General features: G+C 45.3%; 2 protein-coding genes across 3 annotated transcripts in view; one reads left to right on the top strand and one right to left on the bottom strand.

The window, feature by feature from the left end:
• MYBBP1A (MYB binding protein 1a) overlaps positions 1–4,402 on the bottom strand; it is a 60,493-nt gene extending 56,091 nt beyond the window's left edge. The window contains exons 1-7 of the mRNA XM_080364737.1: positions 4,028–4,402; positions 3,712–3,807; positions 2,742–2,825; positions 2,346–2,420; positions 1,846–1,953; positions 652–842; positions 194–361 (exon numbers count right to left, since the gene is read on the bottom strand). Coding sequence (XP_080220863.1) covers positions 194–361; positions 652–842; positions 1,846–1,953; positions 2,346–2,420; positions 2,742–2,825; positions 3,712–3,807; positions 4,028–4,195 — 890 coding nt within the window. The 5' untranslated portion in view covers positions 4,196–4,402. The remainder of the gene's footprint in view (positions 1–193; positions 362–651; positions 843–1,845; positions 1,954–2,345; positions 2,421–2,741; positions 2,826–3,711; positions 3,808–4,027) is intronic.
• An 845-nt stretch (positions 4,403–5,247) lies between these two features.
• EIF4H (eukaryotic translation initiation factor 4H) lies at positions 5,248–16,830 on the top strand. 2 transcript variants are annotated; one of them, XM_080365231.1, is made up of 7 exons: positions 5,248–5,399; positions 10,641–10,822; positions 11,811–11,875; positions 11,983–12,079; positions 12,738–12,803; positions 14,663–14,821; positions 14,947–16,830. In XM_080365231.1, exons 1-7 carry the CDS (start codon positions 5,341–5,343, stop codon positions 15,081–15,083), a joined length of 765 nt encoding a protein of 254 aa, XP_080221357.1. In that variant the 5' UTR covers positions 5,248–5,340; the 3' UTR covers positions 15,084–16,830. The 2 variants fall into 2 exon arrangements, with proteins under 2 accessions (XP_080221357.1, XP_080221358.1); XM_080365232.1 differs by lacking the exon at positions 12,738–12,803.
• The last annotated feature ends 3,505 nt before the right edge of the window (positions 16,831–20,335 follow it).

Below are 20,335 nucleotides of genomic sequence, written 5' to 3'. Positions count from 1 at the left end.
TTTTAAGAGAAATCTTACAATAACTCCTAGATTTAGGCTCCCTACAAAGTTTCTCATGAATATCTAGCCAAAAGCAAGCATTCTCACATTGTTCATAAGAAACCATATGCTCCACCCTACCACAGGGCAGCAGAAAGACTGGGCAAGAAACAGAAGGATAATACGAAGAACAACAACATATGTTAAAACAAACCTCACAGGTCCTGATTTCTCCTTCAGTAGCCCATTCTCCACACCTTCTTTCCAGAACAGTTCAAAGGCATCTTCCTTCAGTGAAACTTGTAGCAAATCAAACACTACACCAGGCAATTTCTTCTCCTTCTTCTCAGACTTGGCAGCACTTTGCAGAAGCTCTACAAGTCTAGAAGAAGAAAGAAAATAATGCGAGAGATCTGGCCTGGAAGGGGATTGCTGAAGGCCAAATTCATCCTGCTGAAGTACACAGAACATTTCCTGAGCACTGCAGGCTGTGCCTCTAGGGACAAAAGACAGAGCTGTAATTTAGAAACCTGCATAACAGTTAGTGCCCAACCCTTAACAGCACCTGCAGAGGCAAATACAGACAGGTATCAGAATGAAAGCCACACTTCTCTCACTACTAGCCAAGAGACCTAGAATATTGCATTTAATGCTCCTTATTTAGGAACTTACCTGGGAATATTTTCCTCATTTACAACAGTAGGCGAGCCAAACAGCTTCTTCAGATTTTTGGGTTTCAGAACACCAGGGAATTTCTGGATGCCCACAAGCAAAAGGTGCAGGTTTTCTGGTGATGTGAAGGCTGAAGCAAGGTCACCTTGCAAGATGTCAAACAGGACCTCCTGAAATACACTTTCAGGAACCTAGACAGGAACGAAGGCACAAGCATATCAGAAACATATGAGGACATTTTACTAACTTGCCGTGCAGTATATTAAAGTATCTACGTTGTAGGGCATTTTAGTAAAAGCCTGCAGTGTTCTGGAAACTTTAGAAATAGTTTTTATGGTGACACAACCAAAAATAAATAATGGATGTATCCAGTACTGCCGTACAGTCCCCAGGTGCTTAACCATGTGGAGTACAACAATATGCTGTCATCAGATAGCAATTCTGGTCAACTGACTCCAGCTGCAATTGTTCTCTTGCTGTTTGACTGCTCCTGTCTGTACAGCCGTGCAGCCCAGGGAGGAGGAAACACTCTTGTATTAGCTTTTAATTATACTTCCCCAAAATAAGTTACTTGTTTCAATAAGATTTGCTGGAAACAACTCCATTCAATGGTTTTGAAGAAAACTGGATCCAACATTTTCACCAATGCACAAAAACTCCTTTAATTTGTATTTTTTAAAGACTGGATAGACTAGATGACCCAGAACACTTCCATACAAAACATTAGTTAGCCTTCATATCTGCAAACATCCACATAGAAAGAGGAAACAGACACACTCTCTTCTTTTCCTACATACTCTGTTCCTTTACACCATGTCCCTACACCCTTTCACTCCAAACAGTCAAAAATTCAACCTTAGGCCCAGGCTTGCAGCATAAAACAGAAGGTTTGCTGTCCAGAGTTTTCAGCATACTTCTATTCAAAAGAGCAGACAGTCTAACATAGAACCCAAGCAAGTCAACTGGGGAAAAAAAAACAACCTACTGGTTTGTCCATGATGAAATCAGACTAAGCCAAACCACAGCATCCTTCCCAGAATAAAAGCATCTGCCCACAGACAATGTAGGAAACAGATCCCACAGTTTAAACTCACTCTTCCACACCCCATCTTTAACTTTCACCTATGAAGAAACTAAGAAAAAAGCAGTCCCTGAAGTAAAGTCCTCTCTCCTCCCACCCACCATGTGCTATACCTCAGACATGATGTCAATAAGAGTTTTGCGAGGGAGGTCTCTGAGGTGTGTTTGGTGATGTGCCAGCTGCTGAAGAAGCTGGATGCTCTCCAGCAGAGCTTTCTTGTCCTGTAGAGGGAAGATAAGCCAAAACCAGAGAACGTAAAGGTTAAACTGAATGTAATAACCCACTCTTGAGATCCTCACACCTACTTGTAGTAAGAACACTACACAAATGCATCTCGATAGGCCATTCAGCTTTTCCCAAAATGGTGTGTTCTGGCTGTATATGACAACAGATCCCTTCCTTATAGGACAGTTGGGAACCTCCTGTACTATTTGACACAGTTCCTACACTCTAATCAGGAATAGTAATTTAAAAGGCACAAAAATGCAAAAGAAATGAACTGAGCTTGACGATTCAAGTCCCATCTCATCGACTAGCCTTTCTCTATATATCCTCTTTCCACTTCAGACAGCCCTAGAACCAGTGCTGATAAACAACATAACAGTAACGTTACCTTAACAAGCCGGCCAGATTGAAACAGAGCCATAACTCCAAAAAAGTTTCCAAAAGCAGCATTTCTCACAAGTTTCTGAAAAGGAGGAAAAAAGGGAGTTAAAAATCCACTTCAATTAGCAGTTAGATTTCACAGTCAGCTATAGCTCTGATCAGTGGCACAAGATGGCCAGAAGATCTAGCCTTGAATACCCTAGCATTTGAAGATAACACACTGGGAAGCAACCCCCTGCACTACGCTTAAGAACTGTTCCAGATTATCTTTCTGTCACATGGACAAACCAGTTTTCACAAATATTTCCATTGTTTCATTATAATTATTTGCTTTAGCAAGAACCCCGAAACTACAGTACCCGGGCACCAAGCTGTTGGCCAATGCTGCTATAAGCCAACTCACCTTTTTCACTTTTTCCAGATTGTGTTTTTCTTTTATCTGTTCCAGGACACTGCATATTGGAACTTCCTCAAAAGCCTGTAAAACCTGAGGACATGAATGGAATAGCTCAGTTTGCAGTTCTTTCATTTCATGAAGTTTTATCGGGTTCAGTTGAAATAGAGCCGAACAGCTGCTCAGCACAGCAGCAGATGTGGTGCTTTATTAAGCCAGAATAGAGGCAAGTAGATCAGTAAATGATATGTTAGAATAGGAACTAGTGCAGATGTAAATACACCAGCTGATATTCTCCCCCTCCCCCCCATACATGACATAGCAGGATTAATAATGAGAACATTTTCCTGCAACTGCATGACCCCGTTAACAGAAGCAACGAAGCATTTCAGCATGGGCAAGGCCCTGATCTAAGTGAGAAAAACATAAGCTCTCCTGCATTATCAACTTCTCAGGTGAGCTGAGGTCAGATCCTACTGGTGATCCCAGTTACTGGGACTCTTTGCTGTGTTACAGATCCAAGCAGCACAAAGAAAAAAAAAAACCCAACAACTTTGAAGTGTGTATTAACGGGTTGCCTTTTCAGGTCTCCCACACCAACAGCCAAACACCAGGAGCAAGTCAATTTTAAGAAGTCACAGCAGTTCTGTATGCAGCATACTTGAAAACCTTTGCAAATTAAGGACGGTTCTTGTAGTAGAACATAATTCTGTAGCATGAGTGTTATACTGGTGTAGCTTATATCATTATAAGTGCATTGTTCCTAAAGCAGAGTAGCACCATTTAAAACCACACAGTTTTCCTATGGTCACTGCAAGAGCCCTCCCTGTCATCTGCATGCGGAAGCTGCCAGAGGGGAGCCCTCCAGCCTCCTCACAAACAGCGAAGGGGGATCCCAGGAATTGACTGAAGCTGTCAAGGGGCCGCAGAGTGCTCTGCTCCACTCTGGGATATATAAAGATAAAAGATAAATACTGACCTGCGCCAGGGCCAAGCTGAAGCCGGGGCGGGCGGCCTCGCGGGTAGCTCCGAGTCCTTCCACAAGACGCTTGAGGGTGTACTTCAGCTCGTCGTCCTAGAAGAGAGACACAGCTCCTGACATGCCGCTGCTCCTCAGAATCCAGTGGGCTGCCGGCCCCCACCCCCACCCCGCACGCCCGGCCGCGGCCCCGCCGCGCCTCTGCCCGACAGACGCGTTTCCCAGCGTAAGCGGAGGGCAGTGCCGTGCCGGGCCGCCGCCTGCCCGCACCCGCAGCCCCTTCGCCCGGCCCGGCTCGGCCCGGCCCCGGCCTCACCTTCCTGCCCTCCCGCAGGTGCCGCAGGAGGTTCTCGGTGGCCGCCAGCCGCACCTCCTGCTCCGGCTTGGCGATGTCCCAGAAGAAGTCGAGGAAGGCGCGGCCCTGCCGCAGCACCCCGCGGGGGTCGGTCACCGCGCCGCTGCCCGGGGCCTCCACCTCCGCCATGCCGCTGCCGCACGTGGGCCGCGCCGTCCGCCCCGCCTCTTCCGGGGCAGCGAGCGCCGGCGGGGACGGGCTGTCAGCCGCGCCGCGGCCTCCCGCCTGCTCAGCGCCGGGGCCTCTCCTCAGCGCCCCGCGCTCCCCTCAGGGCCGACCCTCGGCATTCCTCACTCCCGCAGCGCCCCGCGCTCCCCTCAGGGCCGACCCTCAGCGTCCCGCGCTCCCCTCAGGGCTGCCCCTCAGTGTCCCGCACTCCCCTCTGAGCTGCCCCTCAGCGTCCCGCACTCCCCTCAGTGCCCCGCGGCCTCCTCAGCGCCCCGCGCTGCCCTCAGGCCACCCCTCGGCGCCGCGTTCCCCTCCCCGCCCCAGAGCCCGGCACCCCCAGGCTTTACTGTCCCTCCCCTGCCCAGGGGCTCCCGTGGCTGCCCGGCGCCCTGGCTGGCAGCTCCCGAGGGAGGCTGAGATCCTCCCCCCGCGGGGCAGGGTGAGCGGGGGCAAGGGCCTGCCACACGGCTGGTTGTCGTATGAGAATCTGTGCGTCTTGCGGTTTTATTATAAACCCTGAAACAATGACCTAGGAAAAGGAAGCAAATCGGTTCATGCAAAGCGTACGTTTTTAAGGACGCCAAACGCAGGTCACATTATCTTTATTGACAATAAAATACAACCCTTTTCTCCAGCTGCCAAGCAAAACCCGGCAGGTTTGCTGCCTCCCCTCCGGACTCTCATCTCATGCCAGTCGCAGGAGCGCAAGGAACAAGCGCAACGCCCGCAGCATGAACCACCTCTGCTCTTCTCCGCAGCGACACCAGGATGATTCGTACGGGAGGCCAGCGACCGACACACCGGGGCGGCTAAAGCACGCCTCAGAGCCAAAGGCCCAGCCTTGTGTCACCTATAAACGCCCGGCCCCGCCGCCCGCAGCTCTTACCGGCGGCTGTCCCGGGGGGCCGCGGAGCGCCTGTGACGGCGGCAGGGAGCGCGCCGGGCCTTCCCGACAGGCAGTAGCGCGGACAGCCCCGGCAGGGCGAGGAGCTGGAGACAGGCACCGCCAGGGGCAGCCCCGGCCCGGGCTCCGCCGTATATAAGCGGCGCGGGGTCCTGCGGGCGCGGTCCTGTCACGCTCGCACGGGGAGGAGGCTGAGGTGGCGATGGCGGATTTTGATCCTTACGACGATCGGGCCTACAGCAGCTTCGGCGGCGGCCGGGGGTGAGCGCGGCGCTGCGGCTGGGGCCGGGGCCTGGGCCGCTGGGGGGAACGGAGCGCTGCCGCCGGAGCCTGGAGGGAAGGAAGGAGTGGCGTTCCGCGCCCCCCGGCTGGGCGAGGAGGGGGCGCGGCCGGGCAGGGCCTGGCCTGCCCCTTTCCCGGTGGAGATGGCGGGCGGGCACGGCGGGGGAGCGGGTGGGGAGAGGGATGGGGCGACGCTACCTCTAGGGAGCTTTCGGGCTCGTTTTACCCCGCTGCCTTCCCTTCTCCGGGGGGTTGGGCTGAGCCCGGCGGGGCGCGTTTTCCTCCGGCCTCGGCGGGCCCGCTTTGTGAAGCGGGGGGGGGGTGCCGCAAGGTTCAGGGCCTGGCGTCTTGGGAGAGCCGGGAAGGGGCGGGAGGAGGAGGAGGGTGTCGCTGTGTTCCCGCCGGCCCGGAGGCGAGTGGAGGGGGGGGATTTCGGGAGGTGCTGGGCCAGAGCCAGGGTAGGCCCTGAGGAGCTCCTGCAGGGACAGACCGGGAGCTGGAAGGAGGGAGCTTCCCGGGAAGGACTGCAGGGCGGCAAAGGGCCCCTGTTGTGGCGGGGCGAGGTGCCCAGCGGCGTGGGGAGCTGCGGCGGCGCCCCCGAGAGCGGGCGGCATTGTGATGCCTGCAGCGGGAGGAAATGGGAGGGCTTTGTGGTGCCTGCGGTCGGGGAGGGCTGGGAGCCGCCGGCCTGCGTTATCCGGGGCTCCGGTTGCTGACTGCAAATCTCTGATCCTCGGGAGCAGGGCTTGGCTCATCACTTGGTTTTTTGCTGGAGAGCGTGGATAGGGGAGGAGCTACAAAAACAGTAACCAGCAATTAGGAAGTTTGTCTTAAATCAGGTTACAAAGATGCCATTAGCAATTTTTTTAATTCTGTAGCAAATAACCATGACAGCAGCCTAAAGTGGCACTTGACACTCATAATAAATTCCGATGTTACTACGCAGTCTGGCCTAGTCAATGTAGGCACATCCTGTGAAGCAATAAAATTAAAGTTAACGTGTTACTTTCATATTCAGATTTCTTTAGCAGAGTACTTAAATTTGCTCTCAGGCAAGATTTGGATACTTGTTTTGGTGAAGTAAAGGTATCCTACTGATTAGTAGATGCTTTTGCAGATGAGAAAATGTACTTGCACTGATTTAGTTGTAGTTTTAAGCCTCAGATGCTACTAATATCAGAGTGTAACTTGTGCTTCCATTTCACTTATCATTATTACTAGTAAGTTGCTAACAGCTAATTCATAATTTCAGACCCTAACAGGTCTCTGTCCTTTGTGTAAAGCCCTGTAATACGTGTAGCGTAATGAAAACATGACTGTTCTTGAAGGTTCTGAATAAAGAATCCCTTGTTAACTCAAAGTGACTTTTGCTCATTTTTAGGTGCTTTAGGACTAGTGTAAACTCATTAAAGAGAAAACGGGTTTTGTGGAAGTTGCATTTTGCTTAACTTTTGGTCTGTATAGAGAGTAAGCATAGGATTTATGTGTGACAGGTGGAAAACAATAGTGCCCAGCAAGTTCTAACGTATGTAAGATATCTGCCTCTTTCTTATACTTCTCAAAATTATAGTGGTAGCGCCACAGAATATGACTGTGGTGTGATGAGATGGGATTTTGCTACACCTGAGATGTCTGGTAGAGTGCCGATTAAGAGCTGCAACATAATACTCTGGTATGCAAAAGTAATTTTATTCCAAATGAAGAACAGGCTGCTGACATTAATAACAAAAGGCTTGCTATAAAAGCTTTTTGGTAAGTGTTTTGGAGCCCAAGATTTGACACAAAAACCTGTAATTAAGCATGCTGAGGCCTAGTTGAAACTCTGAACATCAGTAGAGCTTTTCTTGAAGGAAACTGAGTATTGATCACTCCTGACTTGCTGGTACACTGCTTATTTAGGTGTGGCTTATGGTACTGGGTGCCTTACTCAAAGGTTAAGATTTGTCTGCTGAAGTGCTATACAAGTAGGTGAAAATAAAGAGCTAGTATTTAACCATCTGGCATTTTAGATCCTGTGCTTGCCCATTTAGTGTTAATAAATGTCTTCTAATATTTAGACTCGGGTAAAGTTTTTGTTGACGGTATCTAATGCTTGCTGTAGAGATGTATTAGATTACTGGAATAAATTGGGTATGTATTTAGAGTTGTGGTCTTGGAGACTCAAAAAAACCAACTTGCATTCTGCTGAGCCTTGTGCTGCCTCTGATAAAGCACTAACATTGGTTAGACTGCTGTCCCTGTGCTGTGTAAAAAAGATAAATACTGAGCTATTGTTTTGATCATTAGTGAAAAGCTATTAAATACTAGCTTTCGAAATATTCTTTGTTTTGAACTTTTGACAGATCTTGTTCTCTGGAGAGAATAACTTTCTAAAACAGTAGCTTCAAAATGATAGTTTAGTTGTTCTTTCACCCCGGTATGGCCGTACAGTGTCAGTAACTCAGTCCACCAAAAAATAAGTCTAATTACAGGGATGTTTGCCTCTGCATTTGCTAGAAGCAAGCTTTTCTCTTCAGCTTTATGCTTTGGTTTTCTGAAAAAGAAACCAAATAGTTGTCTTTCAGATTCCCACATTAAGATGACATAATTATTACCTAATTGTATCTGACAAAAGTTACACTGAGTAGGAAATGCAGATACTGATTTAACACTTTGATGTGACCCAGTTCACTTAGTTCAGATATGTTTTTAATTATAGTTGACTTTTGTCCTATTTTGTCACAAATGGGAGTATCTCTTTTCAATCTCATTGTTTGGTTACTGAAGTCAGCCTTTTTTTTATTTATTTCACTGTTTCAGTGTTCAAAAAAATGTAGGGAAGTGTAGAAACAGTTTCTTTTTGTGTTGCTATACCTGGATTCTGTAGGAAACTTAGTTTTAGAACCTCATTGTTGTCCATTCCTGTGGATACTAAAATACCAAATACAGAGTTATGTATTTGATAACGGAGGCCTTAGTAGATCAAATTCAAAAATACTTCATTTTCTGACTTAATATCAGTAGGGTTGCACAACAGGGCACAGATTTCCACACGTGCACCCTGTGAAGTTCTGGTATGCTATGGTAGAAACAAGGTTTGTCTGTAGCACAGAATTCTTTTGGGGATTGCTAACTTGAGGGTGTGGTTTCAGAAGCAGCTCAAATGGATCTGAGTGGGGGTTGCTGTTGAAAGCTGTAGTTTGAGCCCTTGATTTTGTTCTCCTTCCCATGTTGGCATGAGTGCTCTTTGCAGCTGGCTAGATCACCTTGTTGATCTGGCTGAGAATTCGACTTGTGTGAGTTTTCAGGTGAATCAGCTCACCGAGCAAGATGACTGGCAGTTCAAGGAACATGGTAAGAATGTGTAGAAGGAGGGAATGTTCCCTTTAAACTCATCTGAAGCAATTCTGATGTTCCTATCGAACAATAAAAATTAAGATTTTTTTTTTTTTTTTTTTTGTTCCTGCAAATTCTATATGTAGTATTTTAGTAGCTGTTTGTAAAGTCATAGGTGGGAATTGAGGACAAAGGCATGGAACCAATTCTACATACTACAGAATTCTTTGGAAGAGCAACTCAGCTTTGTTGGAGTTCCTTCTTAAAACTTAAGTCTTGTGACTAAAGATAATTCTGCTATACATACACAGTACCCAACTATAGCAGCTTTAGTTCACCAGTATGTTTTTGACTCGTTAATGAGACAAAGGCAGATGAGGAATATTGTCAAAAATGCTAAAATATGAACCTGGGTGGACACTAATTAAAGATATGTAGGTTGTGATTCAAGTACATGTAGCAGCATGCCGATAGTGACAAATGACTCCTGCCTGGAGCTGCTAACATAAAAAGGCTCAAATGACAGGCTTATCGAGGAAGAATTAAGAAATTTTATTCAAGATTTCTGCATTATCTGATTCATGAGTAATAAAATATTTATTCTGGAATGAAAAAAAAGTATGTTGCTTGCCCAGTGGATTTTTCTGGCTGCATGCAATAAACGAAAGGAAATAATAAGCATATTTGAATTTCTGTGTTTTGGGTAGGACTCTGCAGACATCTAATCAGTTCATATCACCCTAGAAAATCCTGGTTTGGTACAGTTTGTGTTCCACCATGCTTTTAAGTGCACAGCAAGCCTCTGGGAAAGGGAGCAGTCCTGAACAAAGCCCAGTAAGTGTAAGGTGTTGAAGAGAACATGGGTAGAGTAGTACTTAGGTGTCTCAGGTGAAAGTCAAAAGATTGCTTGGGTGGGGTGGATGGTGCTGGAACCAGTGACAGTGATGTCCAGGAGCTATATCTTAAGGTTGCCTTGTGTCCACAGTACCAACCTTGCAGTCTGTAAAGAAGATCAAAGTTAGCTTTAGAAGATTAGGCTCTACAGGAGATTAACACACAGGTGTGTTACATTAATACAGTAAAGAATTTCACTGGTACAGTCTAGTTCCTCAGCAACCAATGATATTTGGTTATAATATCCTTATATTATAAGCCTTAACTGAGACTGAGGGTAAAGATGGGAAAAGACAACCTAGTTTACCTCAGTCTGTAATTCATGAGACACAAAGGAAGAAGTAAACATCCAAATAGCACTGAAATTGGTTTCTCTGCCTTAGAACACATCGCTTAACACAGTGTTTTATTACATGTTCAATTCAAAGCATTCCAGTCCAAATATCTGACAGTTAGGGCAGTAACTTCAGAGTTAGCAGAAGATGTTTCTATTAAGCTAAATGCTGCTGAAATAATTCATATTAATATGGAGTGGGTGTTGATAATATACTGTTTAGTTAAAAGCATTGGATCCAGCTTAATTTCAGGATAAGCCAACGAGCCTGTGCCATGGAAGCATTCACTGCTGTAAATTATTCTTAAAATCTAGTCCTGGATGTGTTTAAGAAGTAATGTTTTTGATTGGGGCACTGTAGAGCTAAGCTTACATTGCTTTTCTTAATGGATTGTGTGATGAGAAAGAAGTTTGCTCATCACTTTGTTACTGAGTTCACCTGTAATGTATTTAAATATATTGTCCATTTTTTTTCCCACTGAAGGACTGCATCAGGTAACACTAGAAAGGAGTTGGCCAGTACTGGAGGTGGCGGGTACAGGCAAAGGAATAGGAAAAACTAAGTGAACTTGTGGAAGAATCCACCTCCAAAAAGCACCTGAGCAGTGCTATATACTGTATTACTAGCTGTGGTGGGAGTCAAGTTCCAGAGGCACTGTGCTTTTTTTTTTCAACAGGTCTCGTGGTGGCGGTCTTGGTTCCCGTAAACAGAAAGAGCTGCCAACAGAACCCCCTTTCACAGCATATGTGGGAAATCTACCCTTCAACACTGTTCAAGGAGACATAGATGCCATCTTCAAGGATCTCAGTGTAAGGAGTGTACGACTAGTCAGAGACAAGGAAACAGACAAATTTAAAGGTGAGTGTTCAGAGTTGTTTTAGTTGTAGTTGGCTAACTGGTAGGAGAAAATGAGATACTTCTGAAGTGTCTTTAATGGTGAATTTCACTCTGTAAAGCAGAGTTAGCTGCTTAATCTGTGTTTGTTCTTTATGGTGACTTATGCAGGTTTCTAATTCGCTAACAGGTAAACACCATTTGAGTGAGATTCACTGTTACTTCCATTATAAGATACAGACCAACCTGAGTGACAAGGGTCAATATTTGCCCTGCTGTAAAAGGACTTAAACCTTGTTTGTCTTGTATGAATTCATACAAAGCTGAACTGCCTGACCCACTTAAAATCCATGACCTTAAGTGTTGAATGCTTACACAGTCTTCCTTTAGTTCAGATGACTCCCATTGCTTCAACTCTGTCTTTTTTCTTTTTTCTTTTCTTTAAGTAGATGGGGAGGGGGGGAAGCAAGTAGATAAGCCATTCAGACAATTGTTTTGGAGGATGCAAATCTGATTTCCATTGGAATTGGCCAGTGGAAGGGGAGTATATTTGTAAGTTACTTGAGGGGGTTGGGGCAGAGAGGCTTAACTCAGATGCCAGAGGGCCTCGGAAAAGGAATGAATTCACTAAATTATATAAATCAGATGACTGGCCAAGCAGGTACTTCTTGTTTAAAAATACTAGTAGCCAAATGTCACTATTCAGCTAAATAACTGTCTAAAGGCATAGAGCAAATCTAATCTGTAATGAGAACCCTATGGTAAAGGGAATTAATCAGGCTCTTGGCGTTTGCTTAGTGCCTGTACAGAGTTCTGTTTCAGGATTTGTCCCCATCATTAACAGGCATAGGTAAATGCATTCATAGTTAGTGTTTGGTTTCTGAGTTGTGTACATCTTGCACTCATTTGTCTTTGAAAGAGAAGGGAGGCTATTAGCAGATATGCAGGAAGAGTAGCTTCTTACAAAGGACTCTTGAAGTGCTGGTATTAACTTGTGAGGTTTGTCTTGCAGGATTTTGTTACGTAGAGTTTGATGAGGTGGAGTCACTCAAGGAAGCTCTTACATATGATGGTGCAGTAAGTATACCTGCAATTAATTTGTGAAATACAAAGATAAACACAAGTCTCAAACTCCTTGGCAGCCCATATGATACATTCTGAAGAGATTCTCCTTTATTTAACAGCTTTTGGGTGACCGGTCACTTCGAGTGGACATAGCAGAAGGCAGAAAACAGGATAAAGGTGGCTTTGGCTTCAGAAAAGGCGGGCCTGACGACAGAGGTGACTTCAATTTGTCTAAATAGCTTCTTCAACATAATGGTTGTGGTTACAACTTCTGATGCTGAATAATGCTAAGACAAGGCACGCAAGTGAATGTGATTTTTATAGGAGGGAGTTTTATTTGTATATACAGTTCTAACCTAGCTGCTGCCGCTCTTGAAATGTCTGAAATACAGATGCGCTTTGTGTCCAAAAGCTGAGTATGTTGTGACTCCTAGCCCAGGAAGTGAGACCAATACCCCTAGTAATGTACAGTGTCTTGCAGAGGACAATCCTAAGGCCAAAAGTCTGATCTGCTACTATTTTCCTAAGAAAAGCGAGTAAGCTAAGTAAGTGTAAGTAGACGAATACCTATTTTGGATTATCTAGCTCCTGTTCAGTGTAAAACCAAGCTTTGCTGTAGTGGAAGCTCAATTGAATGAGACTTACTAAAGGTTTCCATTGAATGTGTATTAGAGAAGCTTTTCTGACCACTTACTCTTGGTTAACTTAAACTGACCTTTTGTTTCTATGCATGGAACTTGGTAGTACTGAAACAAAAGGATTTTCCAGCAGCATGACTTTTGGATATTGAAGGACTGAAACTTTGGTTTGGTATCCCCTTGATCAGTCTTTCCCACAGCTTCAGACCTGAACACAATTGTGGCTTTTTTCCTAGGAATGGGAGGAGGTTCCCGAGAATCCAGAGGAGGTGGATGGGATTCCAGAGATGACTTCAATTCTGGTATCAGTATTAACACTTACACAGATAGGCAGCCTAAAAGGCACAGAAATGTTCTCATTTTCATGTCAGCTACATTTGTCCCCATTACTGTTTTGATTGAATCTACTATATGCCAACTTTGGACGTCCTCCAGCTGCAGTGGGAATCTTCATTGCCTTATGACAGAGGAAAGAGTCTTGTAAATTTTATGAAGCAGTCCTAAATGACAGAATACTTGTTCAAATGTAGCCTATGATGTCTAGGTTTTAAGCATTTCTCAAACATATGGCTAAGTACATTTCTGAATAGTAGCAGAAACAGACATCATGTGAAAAAGCTGATAACTTTATTCTTTCAGAGCAGAAGCTTTCAGCTTTTCAAGGAGATGTGACATCATTGTATGTGTATCCCTGAGGCAAGTGACTTCTCCAAAGATGCGTTAGTGTTCCGAAGCACTTCTAAATCCTAAACGTTCTTAAATGTTCTTGTTACAGTAATGCAAGTTGCAACAAATGGCTGGGCTTGCTGAGTGGAAGGTAGTGATGGAGCCACTGGGTTTGCTCTTGACTTCCAGTCAGTTTCCAGCTATTAGAATCCAGGGTGACATTAACACAAGTGCTTTTGTCCTCTGAAATCATGGGTTTGGTCCATTTTCTGATGGGGAGATGCTGGCAAGTGCAACTTTGCAATGTCTGGTGTCTGTGTGCGTGGAATGGACAAAGTAGAAGGAGCGGTAACCAATTGTGCCTTTGCCACCAGCATGAAACTGAAGCATGATGCCGGAGAGAAGCAGCTTGCTACAGCGCTGCGCTTAACCTGCCTTCCTAGCTAAGCATTCTGGTGTCATAGCTTTATACCTTCTTTGGCAGCTTCTTCAAATATGGATGCATTTCAGCTTGTTAGATGCTGGATGAGTGAGTGTGAGCCAGAAGTGTAGCATTTAAGTCTTAGTTGCTACAGAGGCTTGTTTTTCTCAGGTTGTACAGCCTTGCTCTGGACCAAGTCTTTAAAGATGGTTGGTTGGTACTGAAGTCAGTAAGGGACAGTTCTGCAACTGCCAAATACTGAAGTGGAAAGGAAAATCTCAGATGGGAACAAAACAACTTTCTCTTCCAGGTGGCTTCTGAAAAACTGAGTATATTCCCCTTAGGTGTGCCATTAGCCTGAAATGCAGATGATGGGGGGGGGCTTGGAGAGATGCTCTAGAATAGTCTTTGGTACAGACTAGAACTCTGGTTAGTGACAGACAGTTCTTGACTTTTTTGATACATAAACTGAAGAAGTACAGTCAGTTTCATATTTAAAGTCAGAATTGGTATTTTTCCCTAGCTCTTTAATTAGTCTAGTGAATGCCTAGTCAGTTTATAGTACAACTAAAAAGCCTTGGGGTTTTGCTCTGTTTTTCAAAGGCTCTGTTTTATAAGGACTGTTTATTTCACTGCTCCCTAGCTATTTTCCCATGTGCTGTGCACCTGCAGATTTCATGCCAAGGCTGTAGCCAGTGTGATCTTCTGGCTACAGAAGTACTCTTGAGTATTTCTAGTGTTCTCTCTGAATTCAGCTAATGGTGCTAACAATCTGAAGTTGCAGCTGAAGCTCATATTTTAAGCTCACTTGACCCATTCTCCAACACTCCAGTAAACATCTAGGTGGATAAAGCAGTTTCTGAACTTGGCATAGTGTACTCAGTTTCAAATGGAATCTGTATGACTCTTCTAGAACGTGTTAGATCTGTGAAGCAATCTGCCTACAGAGGCTCTCAGTGCATCATCTTGGACTGACAGCAGTGACTTTGAAAGGTTTTCCAGTCATCCAGATAACAATCTAGATTAAAAGCATTGCAAAACGTGCTCTTTAAATTCACTGTCTTCTGTCTTCAGGATTCAAAGATGATGACTTCTTGGGAAGCAGAGGTAGAGGAACCCGCCCTGGAGACCGGCGACCACCAGGTGCCTCAATGGGAAGTGGTGGCACTGGTCGCTTCAGAGATGGGCCTCCCATTCGTGGATCTTCCATGGACTTCAGAGAGCCAACAGAAGGTAAACTCTTTGTCTTCTGTAATGCAGCCTTCCTTCATGAAGGAGAGAGACTCCTGCTTTCTTTGTCAGGTTAAAGCTACTGCCCTTGACAGAGATCTTAAAACCGTAATGTTTTCTCTTTTCAGAGGAAAGAGCACAGCGACCCCGACTTCAGCTCAAACCTCGAACAGTTGCTACTCCCCTCAATCAAGTAGCCAACCCAAACTCCGCTATCTTTGGCGGAGCCAAGCCCCGAGAGGAAGTAGTAAAAGAGCACGACTGAGTTTGGGGTTGAGAGGGAATGGGGAGGCGGGAGAAAAAGCAAGACAGTACAGAGTGACTAGCTCTGCTGGAATGTCAACCCTGCAGTTTACCATTCCTGCCATCTGGTATTTGTCCTCTTTGAAACCGAAAACACAGAGCTTGTGAATGCATGTCAGCTGTTAACAAGTGGTTTTTAGTACGTTCTTGGCTTTGCTGTATCTAGTGCCTGCTTTGTGCTGAGTTTCCTTCTTCTGTTTCCTTCCAAGCAGCACAGTTCCCAGTAGATAAGGCAGTGTAGCTGCTTCCACGAGCGTGGAGGTCTCTGGACAAAGGTGCTGCTTCTCTTCTTCCTTTCTGGGTTTCTTTTACTTTAGAAGCACAGGTTAGACTTAGTTATTTCCCTGTATTATTTCCTTTTACTACTTCCTCAGTGCTCCTCTTCTGACCTGCATGTCTTGTTCTGTATTGCTGTGGCTCTGAAGAGGAAACTGGAGAGTCCAGATGAGTTTGAACAGAGAAATTTACAGTTCTAACCAAGTAGCAAAATACTATTTATGATAATTGGTGATTAAAGTTACTGTATACAGCAGATGACCTTATAAAACTGAGGGGGACAGCTGCCCTTTCACACAGGTTACCGGGAAGGATCAATTTAACAGATGCCTTGGCTGACAAAAAGCCTGGTGAGTAGGTAGTGGAATTGGTGTGGATAAAGCATCTGCCAGCAGACCCTTGCTGGTGGTTGTCTGTTGACTTCAAAATGGTATGATACTACACCTCCAAGCTCAAGGTTAGTGCTGCAAAAATGTGCCTGTTTGAGCACGATTGCTCACTGGCTCTTTCTGCTTACTTTTTTTGGGTTTTACATCTTTGGGAAATTTTTAAACGAAGTTTCTACAAATAAAATTGACTTTTTTTATTTTTAAGGAGTGTATACTTTGCCATGCAGTATGTAAATGCCGTTATCCCCTTTATCTTTGCCCAGTGGTGTACAGTTTTAAGACCTCTGCTTTCAGAATACCTTGAAAACGGGCAGATTAGAAATTGTTCTGCTGTAGATTCTCTTCATGTAGAAGTTTGGGTAAAAAGCATCTCTAATTGCTGCATCTCTCTTCACTCGAAACGTTTCTTGCCAGTGTTTTATGGGAGGAGGGAGGGGAGGCTGGAGCAAAAGGAGAGAGCCCATGAATGTTTAAGGACAAAACCTGGATCTACAGCACTGAAGCGTGGATATGTCCAAAGCATGAGGAAAAACTTGGGCCCCTAATGCTAGTGCTGACAGCTTTTGGATAAAACAGCCAGCACACCGGAGTACTTCCAAGAGGAGTTTGGAAGCATGGCTGCTTCACTACCAGCGTAACTACTGCTAGTAGTGAATTTCTTCCCGTAAAGTTACCTTTAATGTCAGAGTCCCAGCAATTTACAGAACTACTCTTTCCTTCCTTCTGCCTGTCACTTAATCTGCTTCTGAGATAAGAACCATTTGTCTAACACTAATACTTAATTTAAGACAGACATGCATTGTGTGGTTGTATTCCAAACCAATAATTGATCTATTTACATCTTCAATGTGGAAAAGATTTTTAAGAACAAATTCCCATATAAAAACTCTCCTCTAGTCAAGACAATTGACTTTTAAATGTAAAAACAAAAAAAAAAAGAAAAGAATTCCAAACACTTAACACATTCTGCTTCATAACAAAATAAATTTATGGATATGGTATTTTGTGAATGATCTTTTAAATAAAAGAAAACATTAAGTAATATTTAACATTGGTCTTTATTTGAGTCTGCTATAGCATGGATTTTTTTCTCCCCCCTCAGCTTTCAAACAATGTGTTAATTTGGAATTTTGCTTCCTTAAATTTTATGGGGAAGTGCTACCAGACCTATTCTTGTAAAGGGGGGAGGAGGAAAAGATAAAGGGGAGGAACCTAATCTAAACAAGTGTTGGTGGAACATGCAGGACACTGAAGTAAAAACTGTGTACAAGTGGAAGGGAGCAAAAATTCTTTATCCTGTGGCTTCAGCATAACTTCTGTTACCTTGCTAAGGCTGCCAGGCAGAATTGGGAAGCGCTGTAGCTTGCAGGTCGTACAGTTCATGCTGTTTCCCACAAGCTGGGTTCTGCTGCTCTGTGGCCGGAATCCACTGCCCAGTACAGGGCAAAAAGTGCGTCCTTCCAGTCTGAGCAGTGATCGATTGGTTTAACGTGGACTTTGTGGGGAGACTAAATAATCTACTTGCTGCTATCTTGCCCAGTTTCTCCCAGCTTTCAGCTGGCCTGTTTCCCACTAGATGTAACTTAACAAAGCTGTTGCACTGCGCCTTTGAAGTATGTGCGTACTGCAGGCTAGGTTAAAGGAGGGAGAGCTGGGTTTTTATTGAGGAAAGGAGCTCTGACCTTCCTGCTTGGTTTTACTGCTTCACGTAGCATGAAAGGGTGGCAAGTGTTCCTGCCTTCTGGCTACTCGGTCCACTCTCCTTAGACCTGCTGTTATGAAGCTTGAGCAGAGAATCCAAATCCTGCTCTGGAGCTGCTTGCTGAAAAGGCGTGTGCACTAGCAGCTGGCTGCCCGTCATGAATAACAACCTGAGGTTTATATTTTAGAATTGGGCCAGCTGCGTGAGGGTAGTGTCCTTTGGCTGCTACCTTGATTTGCTCATAGCTGGTCCTTCAAACCTGGTGGGAGAAGCCGTAATTCCATCACTCTGCGTGGAAGAAAGTAACACTGATTTGTGAGACAGGCAGAGAGGTGGAAAATGGCTCACCTTAGTTCTATAAATATTTTTCCATATCTGCTAATACTTGTTTGGTCAAGGGTTTCACACTAGTAAATGCAGCCTAATCCCGGTATCATGTAATACCTTTTTTTTTTTTTTTCTTTTTTAGTAGTTCTTCATATGCAAACATTAATGCATTGCCTGGTTTCTTTGTAGCATTCTGCATTAATGCTTCCCGTATGGCTTAGGGTCAGACTCCTCCAGTCCTTTGTCTTTCCCCCTTCAAAAATTTAATTGATTAAAATTTTCCTGTACAGAAGCATATCAAACTAGCTCGTGTCAACAGCTGATGAAACTATATTTAATATATGGATGTGGCATTTAAAGTTTTGTAGGAGGAAGCAAGATGATGTTTTCCCCATCCCACCAGCAAAAAGCAGTTAAGGTTTAATCTGTAATGCTGAATTTTACCTGCAGCTTAAAGCTAAGCCTGGCATGGCAAAGCCTAGACAGAGGAGGTTACCAGCGGTGGTAACAAATGGGTAATTCACTCTGGCTATTCGTATTCTCACCAAGTTCTTTCTAGTAGCTGTGCAGAGCTTTCTTCAAGCTTGAACTTAAAAAATAAGCAAAAGTGAAGTCAGGTGTGCAGCAGTTGGGTTTTGGAACTGAAATGGAATTTGCTTTGCTGCTCTAGAAGGTGTTTTGTGTTTCTCCAGTTGGGTTGCAGGCGGGGAAGGCTGGCATGCGTGGTGGCTCTGGAAGCTGTGGGACAATGCAGGAGGAAGCAGCACGCATCTAATGTGCTGCAAAACTCCGCTGGCAACCGCCAAAAGAGAAACGCTGCTGAGCTCCCAAACCCAGGGGCTAATCCCAGTCCTCTAGCAGCAGCGGCCCAGTGCTGGCACTGGTGTGTTGCTAACTCACTGAACTGTGCGAGTCAGTAACTGCCTTGGAGGGGGCTCTGGGTGCTTCTGGTCCTGAACCTTGTTCTGATGGCTGACGAAAGGGGTGGAGGAGTGCTCACATACTCAAACGATGGGCTGGTGATAGGGTCGAGTTAAATTTGTGCCCTTGAGGGTGGCTTTCCTGCCGCCTTAAAGTAGCAAGAAGATGTTAACTTCTGAGTTACTTCTGAGTAACTACTACTGAGATGTGCTGGCGCCACTAACAGTCTCCAGTGCTGACCATGAATTTCTGAAGTAATGCTTGGTGTCCCAGAGCTGGTCGTGACAGAGAGCAATTGTGGATGAGACTTGCTGTCCTGGGACAGTTTTGGGTGATGCTGATATTTTTCAACTTGTCTTACGAATACTATTATAGTTTCAATCCTGACTTTAGCACATAGTATAGTAGGGGCATTTGCTACCTGTAGTACTAGCTGCTGACTTGTCTTCAGGAAAGATTATAGAATAGTGAGCACGTTAGAGCAAATCCTGTGACCTTGGAACCCCTGCTTTTTGGAGGAAAGATTTAATAATCAAGCCGGCACGTATTGAAATGCATACATGGCCCTGTCCCAGAGTGCTCACGCGTGGCAGCCTACCGGGCAGCCCCTGTCCTGCTGGGTGGTGAGCAGGGCTGGTGGGAGCGCCTGTGCCGCAGGCAGCCCCCTGCCCACCTGCAGTGGGGCAGGACGAGGGCTGCGCCCGGCGGGCTCGCTCCAAGCGATGCAGTTTGCAGCCAGGCGTAGATCGCTGGGTTTTTATACCGACCTCGTTCCTTCTCACTGCGTGGAAGCACGCCTCGTGGTTGTTCACCCAGCAAGAACACGGGCGACGAACCGCTGACGGCGAGCATCTTTGAGTTCATGTGGAGTTTCTGTTGTACGTTCCGATGGTTTCTGTGTTTTGCTACCAGACAAGAGCGAGGGCTCTGAAGGATTGGGGCTCTTCATCCATCCTGGCGTATTCTAGCGTAGAATCAGTTACGTTTGTAGTTCTCAAGGGCGCTTCTCTGGACTGGATTCTTGGGATGCAATTTTGCAGGTGATGCTAGTCTTGAATTTTTAGAAGGGGGATTTTCTCTGGCTGAAGGGGAATTTGATTTCCAGCTGAGATTGGAATTTTCTAAGCTCATGGCTGAATCCCTCTCTCAAATTCCACTTATCCACTGCAGGATTTTAAGGAATCAAGTATATTTGAAGTGGCAGAGGGCCATCTTTTATTTGGTGCACACATTCTATGTATATATTCTGCAATTTAATCTGTTATTTGTGATACAACCCACTACAGCAGAATTACCAAACCGATTAGAAGCATTTAAGATGGTGTGATTTTATTCTCTGACCCTGCTTTCTGAAAGGACTTCATCCTTCAGTGCCAGACACTTGACCCTGAAGCCTGATGCACATTAGCAATACCTTGATGCCATTACATGTTCGGGACGAACTGGAGAAACGTACTACCAAAGCGACAGGGGTATAGGTTGCAGCTCTCCTGCGCAGTAGGGAGCTTTGCTGGTTCCTCCCCGTGTCTGCTCACGTCGGCCTGAAGCTTAGATGGGCACAAAAAAGGGGAGGGCAGGTTCTGGCTGCACACACGGCGT

This window comes from Falco punctatus (genome assembly GCF_963210335.1).
Source record: "Falco punctatus genome assembly, chromosome: 1".
Classification (NCBI taxonomy): Eukaryota; Metazoa; Chordata; class Aves; order Falconiformes; family Falconidae; genus Falco; species Falco punctatus.
Note: the sequence above shows the minus strand (reverse complement) of the source record. Positions and strands in the feature narration are given on the sequence as shown.